We start from the raw sequence: 21,340 nt of genomic DNA, 5'->3' as shown, positions 1-21,340 counted from the left end.
TATACCATTGCAGGCGTTTGCTGTATAGAAAGCTCTTGAGCAAAAATTCAATTACAGATCTTATAAAGGGTGTTAGATAAATTGTGCCACGTAAAGAAACTATTGTTTTAATTATTTCAATAGAAAAGGCAAAATGTTGATTTTCTATAGAAAAATTTTTCAGAAGCGGTAAAAATTGCTAAAAGGTAGGAGATTTGGTGCTCCATGAGGGGGAGCGGGAAAAGATGTCCAAAATCTTGAGACTCCCACCTAAATGCGGGAGAGTTGACAGGTATGCCTTTCCCGTATCCCCTTTCTCATCCCTCCCCCCTACTTATGGGATCCATTAACTTGGGGGTTGGCTCTTTGGGTTTAACCCTTTCATACCCAGGCTCCTGAGGCCCAAAACAAGAGCAAATGTGTGATAACGAAAGAATATTTATTGGGACAACCCAGACTTTGAAATGTACTTTATGTTATATATGAAATTAAAGCTTAAATGTTGTTCTTTACTTTAAATTAGATATTTCAGTACTCAGTACATTGGTTTGATGGAAATTGAATTTACAAAATAAGAATTTATCAAAAAATATCATACTAAAAATCAATATTTTATCTTTAGACACATAACATATAATTTCATAAAAACTAGAAAATGTCAATGCAAAAACACCTAAAAACATAGTCTATCGCCAGTACTCCACTTTTGTATGGAAATCTTTCCAACAGTTTTGATCTTTCTGCAAGCAGAGGAAGACATTACACACATTGCAATAGATGCTAGGGCGTGGCACGTAGGGAACCTTGGGTCTTCTGGCCAATGGCACATCCTTATACCTGTCAGAGTGGGTTTTTCTTATTTTCTTACTACAAACAGCACAGTTACCCTTATCCTGACGCATTTCAGGCAAATGCAAACCAACATCAGTCAGTCTTAGCTCCTCATTTCTGGGGGGTCTCTGGGCAGCATTATGGGCAACCCGCATGTTGCCAATCAAGTTCTCAGCAAGCTCTTCTCTGAACTCCAGAGAGGTTCTGATTGGTCTAGGTGTACCCTCTCTATCCTCACACTCTAACACAAAAGCATTGTGGATTGCCACCTCTACTTCATGAAACAGTACACGACGGTACCATTTCACCGTCTTTCTGATACATGTATAGTACCTAAGCATCTGGTCAGACTGGTCCACACCCCCCATATAGGCATTATAATCTTTGAGAAGGGGTGGGCAAGGAATATCGCCACTTTGTCCTCCTTCACCTGCACCTCTTCTTTTGACATTTCTTGCATGGACTGGAGCACGAACTGGAAACTCAGGGGGGTGAATTGTAGATAAAAAATATACAGCCTTGTTGTCAAGCCACCCCACTGCCAGAAGAGGTCCACACATAAGCCACTTACTACTACCCCTAGCAAGTCCTCTTGTATTCTCAAATAGAACCTCCTTTGCAAAGTTTTTTCTGTTTCCCTTTATTGTTCCACATGCATATATTTGGTTGTCAAACAAGAACTGATAGAGTTCAACACTGGTATAATAGTTGTCAGTATAGAGGTGATGTCCCATACCTTCAAGGCCTGAACACAGCTCTTTTACAACCCTTGCTGCCAGTCCAACCTCAGCTCTTTCCCCAGGATTCTTTCCAATGTACAGTTGCTGTCGGTAGACATACTTTGATTCAGAATCGGCTAGCACCCAAACCTTGATACCAAACCGGACAGGTTTGTTCGCAATAAACTGGCGAAATGATAAACGTCCTCTCCATGGAATCATGCACTCATCAATTGAAATGTTTTTGTGCAGATTGTAGGCATTTTCAAATTTAGGGAAAAGAAGATTCAAAAGTGGCTTGATTTTATGCAATTTATCATAACCAGGTTGCCCAGAAGGCACAATGTTGGAGTCATCTGAGACATGAATGTACTGTAGAATCTGAAAGAATCTGTTACGAGACATGACTTGACTGAATGAGGGAACAGTCAAGAGCCATATTTTCTTCTGCCAATACATTTTTGCCTCAGGAAGTTTAACAATTCCCATAGCAATGTTCAAGCCAAAAAAGGCCTTCATTTAATCCTGTGTTATTGGTTTCCATTGTCCACCACTAGTACCCTTGGCTCCCTTCCTCTCTGCATTCAGGTTGGTCATAGTGACGAGGCAATCCCAAACCTCTTGGTAAAAAAATAATTCAAAATACTCAAGAGCAGATTTCTCCCTCCTCTGTCCTCTATTTGCCAGCCCAACAGCATTTGTAAACGGTTTTAAAATTCTTCTGTTGACCTCTTTCGACCAAATATATTGTTGACGGCCGCCATCTTGGATTTCTCTCCTTTGTTGAACTGAAATTGCTCTGCCTCGCCTGGCACCTCTTCCTCTGCGAACCCCTCGAATAGTTCTTCGAGCATTTTGTGAACATTCACGAAGATTTCTCGCTTTCTCTTGTCGCTGATTTGTCACACTTTGACGTCGATCAAACTCTGAATCACTCGAAGAGCTGCTGGAGTCCTCATAAGAGCTTACACTTTCGACAGAATCGTCTTCTAGATCGGCTGGAATTGCCGGGAATAACGTTGGTAATTCATCTTCGCCATCCTCCGAGTCAGAAGAGTCCAAATCTGTTGTGTTTTCGTCAAAAACACTCGATAAAACTTCATCTACCGTTAGATTTCGCTGCCGATTTCTTCTCACTCTAACTGACGCCATTTTTAAATACCCCAGCTGTAAACATCAGGTCGAAAAATTGAAAAATATCACTCCAAAACACGAGAAATCGATGATCTTTGAATGTCTCAAAAGAAAATGGCTTCCTCTTACATATTTTAGTGCCCAGGCCCCTAAAAGTTCTAATTCACGGCAAATGGGTACCACAGGACTCCCTAATTATATGACAACGTGGTCAGGTAGCACTGTAGTGCTACCTGGTCCGGAAAGGGTTAAAGTGATAGGGATGCTTGTCAGAAAATATGAAAATACCCCTAAAAAATTGCCACCTAAAAAAAATACCCAGAAGTCCTGTAAAATACAATGTCTAATAGAAAAGCCTGACCCAAAAAATATGCAAGCAACCCTGAATATGTAAAGAGCAACCCCAGCTGTCATAGAATCAACCCTTTAAAAAAAAAAAAAAAAACGACTACCCCACACACTGCTCACTGGAATGTGTGCGCGATAAACCGCTGACCGTACATCTCAAGGACTCTCCTTGTTTCTAACTTCCTCCTCGAATGCTGTGTATGATTTCTTTTCCTGTGGAATTCATAACATCCATAAAATCTTTCACTTCCAATACAACGCTACGTTAGTCATATAAAATGTGAGGCAGCACGAATTAAAACCACAACCCGATGTTTGGAAAGAAGAAAATCAACGATCCATCCAACGAATGGACAAAGACGGGAAGTTTCCTCCATAAGCCTGATAGAGGGTGGCTTCATTCGGAGGGAAGTCTACGAGAAGGCGGCGTTTGTTATGCCGTAAAGGTGCGTTGATCACGTCCCAAAAAGCCTTAAATCCTTTCCTCAGCAGTCCGTAGTATATTTATATTGTTTCGTTGTAGTATGTCGGTTGCTTATCCGTCGAGAAGTCCATGAGAACGTTGCCATACGAAGTGCGTCAGCAAGTCACAAGGTGAGAGATCAGACAATTTGAAACATGTAAATTGAGTATTTAGTAGCTGGTTGCCTAGCGCATTTGTGCCTATTGATGCTATTATATTGTTATTAAGATCGACCTGTACTTTCTTATTGCAACACAATTATTTAATTAGTTACTTGAAGTGCGATATTGATGATGTTTTCCTAAAAAGATCGGATGTCATCAAGAAACCTCTAACTTTTAATGTGTAGTTTAACATGTCTTGGCAAGTCATCGTCTAATAACTTTCCCAACCGTCATAATGGTGTTCAGCGTTTTGTTAAAAGCTGTCAGTTGACCCCATTTGAAGCCTAATAATAATACATCATGACAATAATTTGGTTAATAGTGGGGTGCTGTAACCATGCAGCTATAAATAAGTAATCTACTACATCCTCACTAAGGAATGTCCTTTATTACCATAAATATCTATTTCGTACCATAAATACCTATTTCGAGAAACGCCTTTAGTGCAGAAAGAAAATGTGTTTAGCAAAACTGAAAGGTTCCTTGTAAGTCAATATATTTCTTCCAAATGCAGGAGAATATGGATCAGTCATACAATAATCATCAATGCAGACGATTTATAGCTCTATCATCACTGGCCCTTTTTTTTCACCATTTATCATTTAAAAATTAGTACCCAAAATTATCTTTTAGTCACAGAACTGCTAGATTCAGTTGTTTTGCAGGGGCAGACACAGGAGTTTCAAAAGGGGGGAGGGGCGAAGCAAGGGTTTCAAGAAAGCGGGACCGATTTGTTGTTCTTCCGTGATTTTCCTTATATTCCCTGTTATTTTTAAGCCAAATGTCAGAAAATGCCAGTGCCCGCTCGGCCCACCCCTAGATCTGCCCCTGTTGTGATAATATAGACCTGAAATATTCAGGAAATTTCAATGCCTTTTCATTTATGTCAGGGAGGCCATTTTGCGCTGTTGTGAGGCTGCAGGGTATCCTCTTCCAAAACGGAAAAAGGTATTTCAAATCTGATTACCTACAGAAGCCTAGAAAAAAATTAAGTAATCAATCTAAATTATCTTCCTTGCAACTAAAGAACTGACTTATAATGGCACAGTTACTATAAGTTAAATTCAAGGCTCTCAATATAAAGGTTCATCATGCGGTGACCATACTGTATGACCAGTTCTAACCTATAAAGAAGGCTAATTTGTGTGTGTGTTTTTTGTGGGGACAGAGAAAAACCATCAGAGCTTAGGATTACTCAAAATTGAACCCAGAACCCAGAACCTAGTTGTCAGAGGAACAAGCAATACGGATCAATGATCTGCTGCACAACCCAAGGCTCCACATTTGTTTCCTTCTGTCTGTTCATCTTACTATTTGTCCAAACCACCTTTTTGCCTGTGTCTGTCTGTCTATCTGTATTCTCTCATACTTGATGTATTCCCATCTGGCACCATCATTTTCCCAAAATGCCACTTCAAGTCAGGAAGATTAACCTGATCACTAAGTTTGTAAACTAATCCTTGCTGTTAAAAATGCTAGTCATGGACTTGTCTATTTTACTTATGCTAAATGTTATCACTAACTTTTATAACTTGTGTTTTCCAGCCCCATAAAAATGTATCAAGAATTCTTGGAGGTAAGTTCCTATAACAATGGATACCTGTTGTTTTTTCTGAATTGTATATGATTGAAATATGATTGTATACAATTGCTTATAGTTGCTGCTCAAACTTCTTTCTAGAAACACCCAACATGAATCACTCTGGGACAAATGTTAACCTGACTATTTCTGCTACTGGTATGAAAATGGTGGACATGAACAATGGGCGTAGGATTGCCAATCATGATATGCAAGGAATCTCATTTGCAAGTGGTGGAGAGAAGGTAAGATTGAAACGTTATACAGAAATGTGATCTGACAAATCAACGAGATATTGACAAGATTGATAACTCCGAGAAAATGTTCTTGTGTTCAGTATTTAGGCAGAGTTTTAAAAAAGGGAAATGATAAAATTCTCCTTTTTGATGTACATGTGTGATTCAGCTTTTCAAGAGAATGAGTAGCCAATCAGCAAACATTTTTTTGGTATACAATTTAATACAGTATTAACCTGAGGATACATGTAGGTAAAGATTATTGTGTGTAATTGTTAATAAGTTTTTTTTTTTTAAATTAATGTTGCTGGTCTCTGCTTATTATAGGATTGTGTAAACATGGTTGGATATGTAGCAAAGGATGAAGTGAATGGGAGAGGTAATAACATTTTAAAATTGTAAATAGTAAAAAAAATTGTAAGATATTAATTCTGTTGCCCTTTTACAAATTTTGCATGTGATGCACAGTCCTAATAGCTAAGATTTAGGAAAGGGCTTGTTGACATGTTAGCAACTTTATTTTATTCTATTTCACGTGTCTCCCCCTTCTCATTAGTAGATTACTGTTGGGACATCCAACGCTTATCCTTCTCTATACACACCCCTCTCACCATTTCCATGGATTCCCAGGATATTGAGCAAGCATAAGATACCAACACTGAATGCTATTCTCATTTTTACCCTAACGTTGCCCTGAGCGATGCCCTGAGCGTTGACCTGAGCATTGCCCTGAGCGTTGACCTGAGCATTGCCCTGAGCATTGCTCAGGTCAACGCTCAGGGTAACGTTCCGCAGGTCAACGCTCAGGGCAACGCTCCAGCAGGTCAATGCTCAGGGCAACGCTTAGGTCAATGCTCAGGTCAACGCTCAGGGCAACGCTCAACGCCTTAGGACCATGGTCAATGCTCAGGGCGACGCTCAGTGCCTTAGGGCAACGCTCACATGAGTGTTACACAAATGGGCACCAACTCTGTGCACATAGCCTTATAACACCCCTACAGGCAACATCCCTACATCCCTGTTGTTTGCTACACTCAGTTTGTAAAGAGTGTTGTCTTTTTCAGCGTGCCACGTGTGTGATTGTGGAGGGGAGTTGGCTTATGATGTCATCAACACTGTGGGGCAAGCATTTGAGATCCGTTTCAAAATGTTTCTGCAAAACCCACCCCAAGCCATGGAAGTTCCTGGAAAGTATGTTGGATACAAATAGTCATTTACATATTTTGAAAGTTTTTTTTTCTAGATTTATTTCCCTTTTTTTATTTTATGACCATGAACCAACATGGGTTATGAAAAAATGAGTTAAACCTTTGGAATAGTTATGTATACAGTTGTACCTTTGTAATACAGTTTCAAGCATATCAAGCAGCAAAACTCAGCTTCATCATTTTCGTTTTAGGTTTTCTGAGACTTCAATATTTGATGACCCAGGTGAACCTCAATACAATGAAATTGGAGATTATTCTGAACCCAAGGACGCAGGTTTCTCCAGGCAGAATAGGGTATGGAAAATTGCACTGACTTTGCATTATTGGACAGGTTCGGTATTGTTTTCTGTATGTATGGGTTCATGGGGCGTGGCCACAGAAGGCTATTTTAAAGTCTAGGCATGCAAAGTCTATCAAGGGTTATTCTCCCATTGCATGTTGAGAGATTGTATGGGATTCCTGCACTAATACACAATAGACAGTACATTAGATACCATGAATGCTTATTTTAGTGATCAGCTTCTAATAAGACTTTCTTTGATTAGCTCCAATCATAAAAAGCTTAAATTTTCAAATATGCACCCATAAATTCTCCCCCTTTCCTACCATCAAAATGAAGTAATGATCTAATGAAAACATTTCAGGCCAATAGTAAAAGTTTTCCAATCTTGTATACTAGCTGTTGAGTTTAAGTTTCTCCCACGCAGTGGCCCTGACTTTTGTCATACCTACCTACAGTAGCAGTCTATGCTGTTATTTACCTGACACTGTTTCTTACAATGGCTCAAAATGAAGACTTTATACACTTATTCATCAAAGAATGTGAATTGGAATTAAGTACCAAGTTTCAAAATTTCTCAAGTAAGTCCACCCATTTGGGATGAGCTATCATTCATTTTATGGCCCTTTGCATCTATTTTCCCAGGCCCCCTCTGATTACCAAGTTCCTCCGCCTGTACGGAATAGTGATGGAGGCTATGCCAAGCTGCGCTCAACTTCAGATGAAGGAGTAGCAGGCTTGTATGATAGCGCAGATAGCTATCGAAATGCTGAACTTCCAAAGATTCCAGGCAGCGGTTATGCTGTGCCTTTTGCCAGACCAGGTAAAATTTTGGGGGAATATATGGAAAAAATCCTATATTTTTATGTCCAAACATCTTCTAAATTTGTGTCCTAATTAACAGCTGATGGTTTACTTTTTGTAGATTCAGGGCTTGACCTTAACCCAAGAGAAAGTTTAGACTTTGCTGCTGGCGCTATATATGATAACCCTGAAGACCCTGATGATGGCAGATTAGGCTTCTATAATAACCCTCTAGCAGGAGCAAGCACTGACCCTAGGCTCCCTGCCAGAATGGACAGCCTTTCTAGAGATGACGATATACCAGAATATCACAACCCAGAAAGCCGGTTCAGCTCGCCACCACAACCTACGCATGCTCCTAAAAACTTAATGGACGATGATATACCGGAGTATCATAACCCAGAAACACAGTTTAGCTCGCCATCATCTGTGCATGCTCCAGTGGCTTCCACGCGGTCTTCGTCATTCATGCGTGCTGTGAGTGGTGGAGAACCTGCTAATGGAGCTGCAAGTAAGTGGTGATAGTTAGAGAAAGCATGGGTGGCCTAATGTGTTATCACGTCGGTCTCTCACCACATTCAATGCCTAATCACAGCCAGGGTCGAATCCTGGCTGTGATTAGGGATTTTTCTGAGTTCATGCCTTGATTCAAATTTCTGTTACAAGTTGAAGATATTCTCCCGCGTTTCCAGTCATCTTGGATAAGGACACTAAACCAGAGGTCACGTCTCTTTAAGCTGCACTACACTAACCTGAACCGAAGTGACGTAAAAGAACCAATGGGGATACAAAAAACCCTCTGGCAGTGACCACCCTCTGTGACAGTGCTAACTAACAATACACACACGGGGGCACTTTTTGTGTGTGTCTAGCTCTGTTGTGCCTTGCACACCAGTATGGCTGGTGGAAGTTAATATTAAAAACAAATCTGTGGATCCGACATGCATGGCAATTATATACCGTGAATGCACATTTTATCGCCCCAGGCACTTAAATTAATTTTAGAGTGGGGTGCTTATTTCAAAATTCATTTTGTCGCTTGTTATGAATAATTGTCATGTCTTATTTCAGGTTTTAAATTTGAAAATCTGGCTAAATCAAAGAACAGTGAGAAATTAAGAGAGAATTAATTTGAACTTTGAGTAGCCCATGGCCAAAAATGTGTACCAAGATAATTTCCATGGTTAACGATAGCTTTTGATATATGTTAAAATTAAAGAAATACTATTTAAATCGAAATAATGAAATGTGATTTAGAAAAATAGTGCGGTTTGGAGATTTCAAAATATTTTTTTACATTTCCGAATCAATATATTTCAATTAAAATACCACACATGATTACATGATATGTTTATGTTTTTAAAATCACCAAAACTATTGATGCAGACGTGTTCTTGTACAAGATTTTCCGGCCTAGATTTTGGACGCCCATTTATGGAAATTGCTCGATATTCAGTTAGAATTTAAACAGGATCAAGCCTGTTTGTCTGACCTTTGTTTTTTGTCTACCCGTAAGGTCAAGTCTCAAACGGTACTGGATGGGCAACCTTTGATGACCCTCTCCCAACCCCTCCCCCTATGTCCACCCATCCAGAATTCACAAGCAAACCTCCTCCACCACCAGTCGCCTCCAAGCCACCGCCAAAACCTGTTCCATATGCCAAGAAAAAAGCTGAAAAGGAAAAGATGAGTTTGAGTGAGTATTGCTCTTCCTATTTATTCACTTTAGGATCATAGCGGAGCCAGCGCGGCCGTAGGGCGCGCGCGGAGCCCCATAGGTATAGAAATGGTCTATAACTAGGCGACTCAGTTTTTTTGGTCAATGACGTCATTGTCACAAGCTGCCATCCATCCAGCCAGCCAGCCGCGATCTGCCTCGGCACAGGCCTCCAGAGCGTGCAAAACAATATGGCGGATGAGTATTTCTGCCCCTCTCAAAAACACACGAAAACTGACTGTAGAAAAGCCAAGAATTGTCGAAAAAGAAGTGCTTGAAAAAAATCATCCGTGGGAATGCTAACCACGTATATGAACTTGTCTAATTATTTGCAAAAGACTGTGTAAAAGCATGGTTGAAAGTTTTGACGAGTCAAGTCTTGTGCTCGAATCAAGGTCAGCTGAAATGTCAGAGTAAGCCACAAGATAAAGAAAGAAAAAACATGCTAATTTTATGGACACCTTCTCCGACAAGTGCTCGTCTGCAAGTGGCAGACGTAGGTAAGTTAGCGTATTGTATTAAAGTACATAGCGGAATGATCTTCCGGAGTTGTTTTGTTTTCAAAATTTGAACACCTTTTCATTGTTGAATTTAATTTACTTTAAGTACTTACCTCAGGAAATAAATATTCTAGGCTGTATTTATCAAATTCGATCTCTAAATCTGCCATTCACCATCTATCATAGGAAAATTATAACTACTATTCATGAATGAATTGAATATAAGTTACCAGAGCTGTCAACTCTGTCAGAAGATTTTGGACCTAATCATAAACCTAATTTTTGTGAGAATGTTCATACATTCTCTGTATTCATCCGCATTGGCTCTCTTGTTTTTTTTTTTCACATATTTGCTGTATTTCATCCGATTTTACAAGATTTCTGTCCAAGGTGGGTTGACAGCTATGATATACTAGAAATAAAACCAAAAGTGATTTTTAATTCATTTCAATGAATGATTGGTCAAATTCTCACAAAGATGAGCAAGGCATAAATGAATTACTTGGGTAAACTCCAGCTTTCTTTGGAGAAAGAAATAGAGAACTGTTTTCCTAAAACCTTAAAGAAATTGAGAGCTGGTCTCCTAAAACCCTAAGTATTAGTAATTTGTGAAAAACAACATATATTTGATAAACACTTGAAATTTAAATTGACTATTCTGGAATTCTGTTTTGATTTAAAAAAAAAGGTGCACATACATATTAGGACATTGAGAATCTGTTATTACCTTAAATAATATGCCTTGTTTTTATAACACCTACAATATTTTCAATAAACCTGGGTACCCCAATGTTTTCTTACAAACCTTAAAAAACTTTTTTTTATTTATATATTTTATAATGTGGTCCAAAAGTAAAATTCAGGTTTCATAGAAAGCCAAGACAGCTTTTTTTGTAGAGGAGCAATTTGCTCAAAAGCAATGGTTTTTCCCTCTGCAGCTCCTCCTATGAAAGCTCTTTCAACCTCTGGCTCATCAGATCATAGAGCTTTATGAGACAGCAAAGTTCATATGTTCATTTTCTGTAATGGGTATCATTTTAGAAAATTTTAGTTGGGACTATTTTTAGTTTTAGGTTTTATGAATTAGGTTTTTGTGGTATAATATTTGTATCCTATTTTTAGTTTTAGGTTTTGTGAATTAGGTTTTTGTGGTATAATATTTGTATTGTAAGGAAATTACCAGTTTTTTTTCTTAAATGCTTTTCTCCAAACTTCTTCAGGTTAATCTCAGCCAGAGATTCTGAAATCAAGCTGAGACACAAGCTGCTGGCTAAGAGGCATGACCCAGGGCAGGATGTACATAGAGGCATTGGTATTTACTATAGGTCACCAAAAATAAACACATATAAAGTAACAAAAAGTAAGATAGTATTTTAATGGGAAAAAATGTTAAAAAAAAATGAACCAGAGTTATAAAAGTAAAAAACCTAGTTTTTTTCCAAGTTAGCCTGACAGGTTCTTGTATAATGTGTGGTTAGTGACATTTAGGTTCATAAATAGTCTCTTGCTATTACAATGACTAATGGTAAAGTAATTGAGGTAGTAAGTTAATCATAAAAAAACAAAAACAGGTCTCCTAAATGATCCCTTAAGATCATATTTAAAAGTATTTAGAAATCAATTTTCCTATTTCAACCTATTTCAAATTATAGGCTAAATAGATGCTTATAAAAAGGATTTTAATTTGATAATTTTAGGTTAACAGGTTCATTCTAGGTTCTTATATGTGGTTCTTGACTGTATAATAAAATAATGTACTCAGATTTTTTTTCAAATATGTTGGAGTGCTTTTAATCCACCCTTAGTAAAGTTACATTCTAAAGCACAAGAGAGAAGGTTAAAGTTCTTAAAACCTTTCACTTATATCAATCTAGCCAAAACAAAGCATAGATAGACTTTCAAATTCTGAAAAGGGAATTGAATTTGATTGAAGTCTGAATTTTCTACAGATCTTTGAAAATTTTCCTTGCCGCGCGAAAGGAGATTGAATAGAGTGAATAATTCCAAGTTTTGGCGGAAAAATCTGAAACAACGTATTTTCCTTAAACCCGTTAAAATTCAGAGATAGCAATGCCACAAAATATCTGCTAAATTTTGCAGATTTGTTTCCTGAAGTTAAATAATCATTTGACAACCAGGTTGAGATATAAACATGACGGTAAAAGTTGTAATCACACAACGTTCTTCAGCAATAACTAAGAAGACATGAAGACGGGAACCGGTTTAGCACGCGTATATGTTTCCTCATGATGGTTGACATCTCGATCTACGTCACAAATGACTGGACCCGGGCCTTTCAGTTCACGGCCTTTTTTCCGAAGGTTGACCAAAATACCTCAATATTACAGATTTGAGTTATTCGCGCAAACGCGTGTTTTATAGGGTCCATATGAACCACATACCACTTGGAAGATGAAAATATAAAGAATTGACAAAGTCTATCAGCTCTGAAAGGTTATATGGACTTTAATAAAGGTATTTTTCCAATATTTGAATTGATTACTTTAATATTTACACAAGAGAAAGAAAATGATCTATCTTTGCAAATTAAGTAAAGTAATTTAAAGAAGTAAAAGGAATTTGGACAGTACAGGCAGGGAATGAGTACTTTTACCTCAAATCCACTATGATAGTGTGATTTGCTGATATACTTATTAATGTATAGGAATTTGATATGTATTTGTTTATTGTTTTTAATTTTGAAGATAATAAAATAGCACCCAGCTTTTTGTGAGGAACTTTAATTGATCCTAATTTTAAAATAAATATGACCTCCCTTCACACCTGAAAGCCTTCCCTGTTAATCAAAGCATAAATTTATTTTGCTAATTTTGCTGTTTTACTTGTCTATCAAGTACAGTTTAGTTATTGATATCCTTAGTAATGTCAATAAATACTTTTTTACCTAGAACAAAAAAACATATTTGTTCTAGGTATTCCCTAGGAGGATTTGGAGGACACCTTTTAATAATAATTGCAGTATTTATAGAACATGCAATCTTTATATGTTTTACATATGGTGACGTTTTTGTCGGTGGTGGAACATGATGCATAATGAAAGTGCAGGGAAGGGAGGTTCTACACAAGTTTATGCTGAAAAAAAGTCATGCTGGCTCCGCTTTTAGGCAGTGCCTAAATCTATGTATTACACTTTTGGAGGGAGATTTTAGAATAGTAAGTTTCAATAAGCTAATAAAGTGTTTTTATGGCAGAGTACACATTGTTGAAGTAGGATGTCTTAACACTTGTCTAGATATTCTTGCCTTAACGGGATTAAGTGATTTTTGCGTTGTTTCCAAGCGTCCGTTAAAAAGTTTCTTTTAATCTGCAGAAGAGGTACAAAATGCATTGCCGCCCCAAGCTCCCCCAGACTCTCTGGTTCAGAAGGACTGGTACCATGGTCCCATCTCGCGCGGCGAGGCTGAGCTGCTTCTAGAAGATGAAGGCGATTTCCTTGTGCGAGAAAGCAAAAGCCAGCCCGGGCAATATGTATTGTCAGGGATCAAAGACAAACAGGCTCGGCATCTTCTTTTAGTGGACCCTCAAGGACAGGTACGTATGCCACAGAATGCTGTATACCGAATCGATAACCTTTTCACAATACCTTATATTGTCAAAATCTCTCTTGAAAATGGTGACAATTCCCACGTGTAAAGGGCCGTCGCAGGGGGGGGGGGGCACGGGGGGGCACGGGGGGCACGTGACCCCCTCCCAATATTTTCTTAATGTTTCCATATCCCCTCCCCCCCTCCCGCAATGTTTCGAGGCCTGCTACAGGTCTGTGTAAGTACGCTTGAGGTGTCGTCTCAATATCTTAAGCCCCGTGCAAACTGCGCCAGCACCTGCCAGCATTGCTGGCGAATTTTCGCTTGACTGACTATAGGACAAAGAAAATGTCAAAATGGGAAATGGACTTTGTGACATTTCCTTTGTCTTGTGGTCAGTCGAGCAAGAATTCGCCAGCAATGCTGGCAGGTGCTGGCGCAGTTTGCACGGGGCTTAAAGAGAATGGCGTCGATGGCGAAAAAAAACCGACAAGGAAAATAGTTTCATAAGTGCCTTAGAGCTCAATTATACCCAAGTTTTGTTGTCTTAATTTTAAAGTTAGGCCAGTGAACAGAGATACTGGCTCATCGCAAACGATTCTCGATAAAACGTACTAAACAGTTAAGATGTATCAGACAAATGCATTTCAGGAATGGCTCTCCTCGATGTTTCTTTTTTGTTCTTTATATGTGGTATTTATACCGCTCTCGTTGAAATTCTGGTCAACAAGAAGCGAACACGTTGTGTCCCACATTTGTTAGGTTGTCTTTATTGGTAGACCATTTAAAATTCCAAGCCAAGATTCATGATTGGGAATCTGATATTTGAAAAGGGGTTTGTTTAGTTGAGCTTTTCGAATGTCTCTCTGTTAGAGGGAAAAAGCCCAAAATTTAGTCTTATCGCATCTTCTATCACATCACATCTGTTCCCTTCCCTGACTTGACACCGAATTCTACTCTTCAGGTCAGGACGAGAGACAAGGTCTTTGAGAACGTCGATCAGCTGATATCGTTCCACCTCATGAACCAAGTCCCCATCATTTCCGCCGGCAGTGAGGTCACGATCAAGCATCCTGTTCTCAGGGGTTAGAAGTTAGTGCTATCCTATCAGTGTGGTAGTGTACTATAAGGTTTTGTTTACTGCGAGAAGGCTGTTCAGGAAAGCAACTTTTTGTTTTGGGGGAATAATTTTTATAACAAATATGTTATACTCAAATTGTATTCCATTGACAAAAAAACACCCCTTTCATTTTCTGCGACAGAGTACCCATACAGCGCATCAAACACCTTCAAGTTGTGTTAGGATAGGGATATTATATTGTGGGGGTGTTGCAGTTTGTTATAAAGACTTCCGGTTTAATATTATAGGTATAGTAGTAGTATAAGTGATAGTGTAGTATATGAGTATTTGAGTATAGTAGCTTGATAATTTTTTTGTATAAAATGCTTGTTTAAATATTATATAAAATTATATACGGCTTTATATCTACTGTAAGCATTGAAAAGGAGTGTTTTTATTTTAAATCTTTCATAGTTTTTTTCCAGCTGTGATTGTAACTCTTGCTTATTAAGGAATTTAAGAAGCCATTTAAGAAACTCGATGAGAAATAGAGCTAATAAGTGAGTTAAATATGTGGGCAAAACAGCACGCGAACCTTGGCTAAACAGCCGATTTCAGGACAAATTTGTTCGAGAAGAAAAACAGGGTCTACTCCGCATCAGATGTCACACAACATGTCATACAATTTGTCACACATAGCTTCACAGATTCAGATGTCACACAAAAAAGATGGGGGAGTGTGGGGGAGTGGGGGGGGGGGGGTATTGCGGGTCCATCCTTTCTCTCACCATTGTGTTGTGTGTGCCAAGAGACCATGAAATATGATACATCATGGTTTCTTGTGTATGTTCATGTCAAATAGTTGTTCCTCCTTGTTTCCTTACGAAGTCTGTAAAAATGCATGCGAGCATTCTGAACATAGTTTACAATAAAGTACAAACTATTTGTAAACATGACTTTATTGTGTTAACTTACATTTATAATATATTTTATCATGCATTGCTCATAATTTACATAACTATTATTTAAATGCTTCAACCATTATTTTATCGTGTCCTAGGGCCCGTGTCATTTTGGAATTCGGTATTCTCACTTTGTAATAAAAGATGGGCCACTTGGTATCGAACTGGGCAATTTGGAGGGTGTGAACTACTGAATACAAAAGTAATCTTAAATATTACTAACTCTTTAGATCGTATGTATACAGGACATAACGTTTTTAAACAAATCCGAGTCTCTAAATTCCCCGCCCAAAAATTCCAATATTATATAATACCCTAGTCAGAACTGGACTGTTTTTGCGCTTGAGATTCTGGCTCGCTAGCCAGACTGTCGAGCCTAAAGAGAGTCCAGAATACCCATGCTATAACCTTATAGCGATTCTCAATACATCGCTTGTTTGTTGACTTGCATGACAGCGATCGATTCTTGAAGGAAGAGTTTCGAGGCTCTCTTTGTGAGATGACTGGCAAAACTTGAACCTTGAATGGTTTGCAATATATTTTTTACCCTTTTATGAGAACTGAACTTTTGCGTTTCTTTACTGTGTTGTCAAATGTGGCTCTCGGGCCCTGAGTAAAGTCGACTACAACTTTCGATACACGAAACAAATGAATTCTGCCTTGATCGTTATGGAAACGTGGATGATTGACGTCCACGAACTAACCAAAATCACCGTTATAATGGTCAAGGCGAAAGGTCGCGATGTATTGAGAATCGCTATAAAGTAATTTAGATAACCAAAAACCGCTCTGGTAGTCGAGATCTCGAGCCAGAATATTGAATAAGATCCATCAAACACTGACATACGACTGTGTATTTAGGCAACATTTATACACCCTTTTCGTGAAGCTGTGTCCCATTATTCCATAAAAACATTCCTATTTATAATTCCATAAAGCCTTTGCCGTGTTGTAAGCATAATAGAGAGCTTAAGCAAGTCAACACGAACGGCATCAAAAACGGCGCGCGCGCTCACGAATTGCTGAAAAACGGCGTTGACGTCCGTGACAGGAAATCTAGAACGGCATTTTCCCTATTTTTACGTTCTACGCGCGCGGTCACGGACGTCAACGCCGTTTTTCCAACAATTCGTCAGAGCGCGCGCCGTTTTTGATGCCGTTCGTGTTGACTTGCTTAAGCTCTCTAATGTCTAAACAACCGCAAGGTTTGATGGTTGCTTTGAATGATTGATATATTTAGAAATATGTATAGGCCCACCTTCCCTGGGTAACAGAGCCCCTGGACTCGTCCAGTGACACTCGGCCAATCCTGTAGTGTGACCTAACTTAGTTCAAACTGTACCACATAGAGCAGGGCGCATTGATGATAAAATTCGAATAAGTCAAAAAAGTAAAAAGCCACCATTATTACAACTAAATTCATTCATGTTCCTTTCACATCCGGGAAACTGTCCTCATCTCGACCCGGCGCGAAAGGAATGCTGGGCTTGCCTGTGTTTCTTTTTCTTTTTCCAAATTCGATCCATACGTAGTCTACTATACTCGGCTATTTTCGAGCCACATTTTGGACACGTGTGAACGACATTTTTAAGGCCATCCAGTATGAACGGGATCCACACACAGCAGTAACACCTGAAAAGGATCATGGGAAATGTTAGCTCGTCTCCAGTGTCTTCTTGATCAATCATATAATAATAATAATAATAATAATAATAATAATAATAATAATAATAATAATAATAATAATAATAATAATAATAATAATAATAATAATAATAATAATAATAATAATAATAATAATAATAATAATAATATCAGCATTTATATAGCGCCTCATCAATAATTGCCCTAGGCACTTTACAATTATATATCAATTAAATAAACATTACACAATTAAAAATCACCCTGACAATACATTGTGTCTAATAGGAAATATAACATTTATAAAAATCGATATTATAATTAAAATATATATATATATATATATATATATATATATATATGTATGTAATGTATAATTAACAGTGATATTAAAAAAAATGAATTTTAAACTAATTATAAATTAAATGCTTCTTTAAAAAGGTGAGTCTTAAGGCATTGCTTGAAAGTATTAAGATTTTGTATTGTCCTTAAGTGAAATGGCAACTCATTCCATAGTTTAGGAGCCGCAATCGAAAAGGTGCGGTCACCATAGGTCTTCAAATTGCCCCGTTTGACCTGAAGGTATTGTTGAGAAGCAGACCGTAGTGATCGGGAATGAGTTTTATACTTGCATAGATCTTTAATATATGGTGGAGCCATTTCATTGAGAGATTTAAAAACGGTCAGTAAAACTTTAAAAATTATCCGGCACTTTACTGGTAACCAGTGGAGATCTTGCAGGATAGGTGTTACATGCTCATATCAAATGATGCGGTGGTTATTATAGGCGTGTGTGCAGAGGAGGGTCCCTACTCATTAGTGACGACATAAGTTTTACTCCGGGTTTGCACCTACAGTTGGTAGATTGAAGAAAGTAAATTTTTATGTGTGTGTTTGGATAGAAAAAGGATGTCGATTTGGACTTTATTGATCAGTGGTGAGTAACTTACTACCCTGGGTCCCTCCTTGTGTTTTTCTCTCGACACGCCCCTAAGCAAGCGAAGACAAGAAGAATATTCCAAGTCTGCCCGTGATAGTCCACAAGTCTGCGCTAGGTGTAAACTCGACTTTTTTGGCCTCGTGTTTTACTAGCTTTTTGCAGCTTTTAACTGAATTACAGAAAGTGTGCCATATAGTTTACCTGCTTAGATACAAAATTTAAAAATCTACGGGTATTACAAAGGTTGAACGAGCTTTTAGATCTTTAGGCAATATTTATTAATGGCTTCCGATATCAGAGAGTTTGCTTGTTTTTATCGCACATTGGGCCAAATCATTATTTTCTTACTATTGGCAAACGTTCGATTAGTATTCTTGAAGTAAGCTTGGAGTGCGAAAAATAAATGATACCTTTTCGGATTTAATTTGTTCGCTTGTGATTTTATCAGAAAAGGAACACCAGCAAGAATTTATTTTCTTTATCTTTAGATAAAGCTCAATCAGAGGCACTGTGGCAAGTACTACATTTATCTCTAAAATCCTTTTTAAAATTAGCAGCGGGAGGTATTATCTTTTCATTAGCTTGGTTATCATACTTTAGACTAAGCCTATCCTGGTGTCCTTTTTGGTTTCCCTGTGGTGTCCCGGGTTTCCCGCTAATTTGGGATGTGACGTAGCCCGAGTATCGTTCATAGCCAACTACAGGAAACCCGAACATCACGTAAGGGCCAAAGACTGCTTGACCCTCATCTTTGTACTCAAGGAGACGATCACGGGACAAACACGTGAATATACGAGAAAAGCTGCGTTTGGAGAGAGGACTGAGGAGAGAAGGTAATGTAGCTCCTTTCTCCAGTTTCCTTTCCGCGCGTCACTACTCAGCCTACGATAGCACGACCCGTCGATCACATTGTTTACTAACTCGAGCAAACGCCCCGTCATCAAACGCCGTCATCAAACGCCTCATCGATGGTCGTTTCATTCTTCGCGTTAAAATAACGTAATAAAACAACAGGATTATTCCATTTTTGTTTAGTCTAGGTCGAATTTTGTTACCAAAGTATGATTGATTTATCTATTTTAATTGAAAGGATTAAATTTCTAAACATAAAGTGCCTTTAAAAGGGTTGATGCATTTTGGGCTTCTGCTCATGTTGGTCAGCGGGTTCTTTATTAAAGCCGTCTCAGCGTCCAATGTCTTCTGGGCATCAAAATGCGGAAAATACGTATCCACTTATATGAAAACTAAATCTGTATAAGTTGCAAACTATCTTGTCTTCGTTTGTTTTGGTTCATTTTTTTGTCTTAGTGCATTAATGTTAACAACTGGACAAAAAAATATTATTCGCGTGTACGCGTTTTGGCAAACTATGACTACTTGTCATTTTTCTTTCATTGATAAATGCCTCAGAATAAAATGCTGGTTTATAAAATATCGCAAGTGCTACCGTTCAAATGGAACTGAGTGTACTTAAATTAACTGAACTCTATTATCAATGTAGAGATAAGACATTAAAATATTCTTCCATTTGACCGTTTTTTTTTATTTGGCCACAAAATATATTTCGAGAAACATAGATAACCGAAATATGCTTAATCAGAAAAAAAGCCTTATCAGAATTCCATGTTACATAAAAAAGAAAAGGAATTACAGCACAAGAAAGACTACAGAATTCACTTTTGACAAATTCATCGATTTTTGAAGTGATATATCTTCGCCTGCAAATCAGATGCAGTTTTTTCTCCAATTAAACTTGCTTATGATAATGAAATAAAAGTATTATAAGCTGACTCCGTGTCAGGTTTATAATACAACTGAAAAAACACAATCAGTATAAAGTTCATTATTCTGCAAGTAAAAACAAGAGGAATAATAACTTCCAATTTTAAATCGATTAGGAGTATTCGTTAACGAGCAACGAATGGAATTCCCAGCTTGCCCATCTATTTTGAATAAAACAATTCCATTCTATACGTGGTACATTCAAGCGGAGGTAACAATTACTTCTACTCACTGAAAAATACAGAGACAAGCTGACGTCCAGTAAGTGTATTTCCCGCTCTTGAAGCTTGTTCTCGTGACGATTTTTTCCTGACAGAATGGGCATGTCGTGTACACCGGTACATCTTCGTATTTGAGGTTTTCATCGCCCCCTTCGCCATCGCCGCTGCCTCCGTCGCTCAGGGAATTCCCCTTTGTTGACCCTCCTCCATTCATCAAATGAACTTTCTCATCGTCAGACATATCGTAACCGGCGGGAATTCAGACAAGCGAGGTTAAAGCAGACTGTCTGGGGATATTCCCGCTTTGCAAGCCTATGTCAAATTCCTCCCTTGACAATAAGAACAAGTCGCTTTCAGCGTATAAATATTAAACACTTTCTAATGACTATGGATTCGAAATACACTTCTTAAAGGCGCTTAATTCGCGCCCGTTGTTTACTTTTTAAATATTGATTGGTTGATACAAACAACAGTGATCCCCTATATGTTATTGGTGCTTTCCAAGATAGTTTCCTATTTTGCAATCACATTTGTTCATTCATATGACTATACTAGCCCGCATTTTGTTCTCTGATTTCTCGTAAAGTGATCATAATTCGTGTCTCTGCCGACGGGCGGTTATAAAAGGTATGCGATTGATGGCATTTATATGCGCTTCTTTGTTTTTTTTTTTTTTAAAAAAAGCTAAACAATATCTCCAATTGACAGCAAAAATAGCGTTCGAACAATGAACAAAATAATGACAATCTCTATCACTCAAGCGCTTTTGGCGTTTTTAGCTTAATAAAATTATTTATGATTCAATTTTTTTGTATGGGGCGAATTATGCAGTCATCTCCGTGAGATATCTACGCTTCTTGTTTGTCGTATTTCCAAGTATGAGGGGAAAAAAGAATTTCACCAAACGCACCTGCAAAGAGCTAATCAGCGCATGCGCGTGGCATCGTTCTGGTTTTTGCCGGCCCTTAGTCACCGCTTACCGTATTAAGCTTACGGGAAAGTACATGTGCCTACTCAAACGCATAACACATTAGCCATGCAGGTGCACACGGCTTTTCATTCGTTTATACTAGCTGAAAAATAACGTGAGATAATTTTTATTTCTCTTGTTTGTTTTTGTGTGACTTTATTATAAGTCAGTGTGGTGTGGTATTTTCGTGTCTGACGATTAAAACCAACGGTGTTATTGTTAGCGAACGGTATGAGGGAGATGCGAAAAACTCAAGA

The 21,340-nt window shown here is 38.2% G+C and overlaps 2 protein-coding genes and 1 long non-coding RNA gene across 4 annotated transcripts; 2 read left to right on the top strand and 1 right to left on the bottom strand.

The window, feature by feature from the left end:
* The first annotated feature begins 73 nt into the window (after positions 1 to 73).
* LOC125563022 lies at positions 74 to 3,090 on the top strand. The gene is made up of 2 exons (XR_007308056.1): positions 74 to 349; positions 2,910 to 3,090. It is a non-coding gene; the product is annotated as an uncharacterized LOC125563022 (long non-coding RNA).
* Positions 3,091 to 3,166: 76 nt separating this feature from the next.
* LOC5518213 (SHC-transforming protein 1) lies at positions 3,167 to 15,518 on the top strand. Of its 2 annotated transcripts, XM_032362653.2 has the most exons (13): positions 3,169 to 3,457; positions 3,535 to 3,605; positions 4,529 to 4,586; positions 5,184 to 5,214; positions 5,320 to 5,462; positions 5,781 to 5,832; positions 6,518 to 6,644; positions 6,853 to 6,955; positions 7,587 to 7,764; positions 7,867 to 8,256; positions 9,262 to 9,441; positions 13,294 to 13,514; positions 14,472 to 15,518. In XM_032362653.2, the coding sequence occupies exons 1-13, from the start codon at positions 3,323 to 3,325 to the stop codon at positions 14,595 to 14,597; spliced, it is 1,815 nt and encodes a 604-aa protein (XP_032218544.2). In that variant the 5' UTR covers positions 3,169 to 3,322; the 3' UTR covers positions 14,598 to 15,518. The 2 variants fall into 2 exon arrangements, with proteins under 2 accessions (XP_048583569.1, XP_032218544.2); XM_048727612.1 differs by lacking the exons at positions 13,294 to 13,514; positions 14,472 to 15,518 and adding an exon at positions 11,183 to 11,264 and having other exon boundaries at positions 3,167 to 3,457.
* Positions 15,519 to 16,892: 1,374 nt separating this feature from the next.
* Positions 16,893 to 20,752, bottom strand: LOC5518164 (lipopolysaccharide-induced tumor necrosis factor-alpha factor homolog). The gene is made up of 2 exons (XM_032362656.2): positions 20,125 to 20,752; positions 16,893 to 17,161 (listed from the first exon to the last, which is right to left on the bottom strand). The coding sequence occupies exons 1-2, from the start codon at positions 20,352 to 20,354 to the stop codon at positions 16,984 to 16,986; spliced, it is 408 nt and encodes a 135-aa protein (XP_032218547.2). The 5' UTR covers positions 20,355 to 20,752; the 3' UTR covers positions 16,893 to 16,983.
* Between the last annotated feature and the right edge of the window lie 588 nt (positions 20,753 to 21,340).

This window comes from Nematostella vectensis, chromosome 5 (assembly GCF_932526225.1).
Source record: "Nematostella vectensis chromosome 5, jaNemVect1.1, whole genome shotgun sequence".
NCBI lineage: Eukaryota > Metazoa > Cnidaria > Anthozoa > Actiniaria > Edwardsiidae > Nematostella > Nematostella vectensis.
The sequence above is the reverse complement of the archived record's forward strand: the minus strand, read 5'-3'. Positions and strand labels throughout refer to the sequence as shown.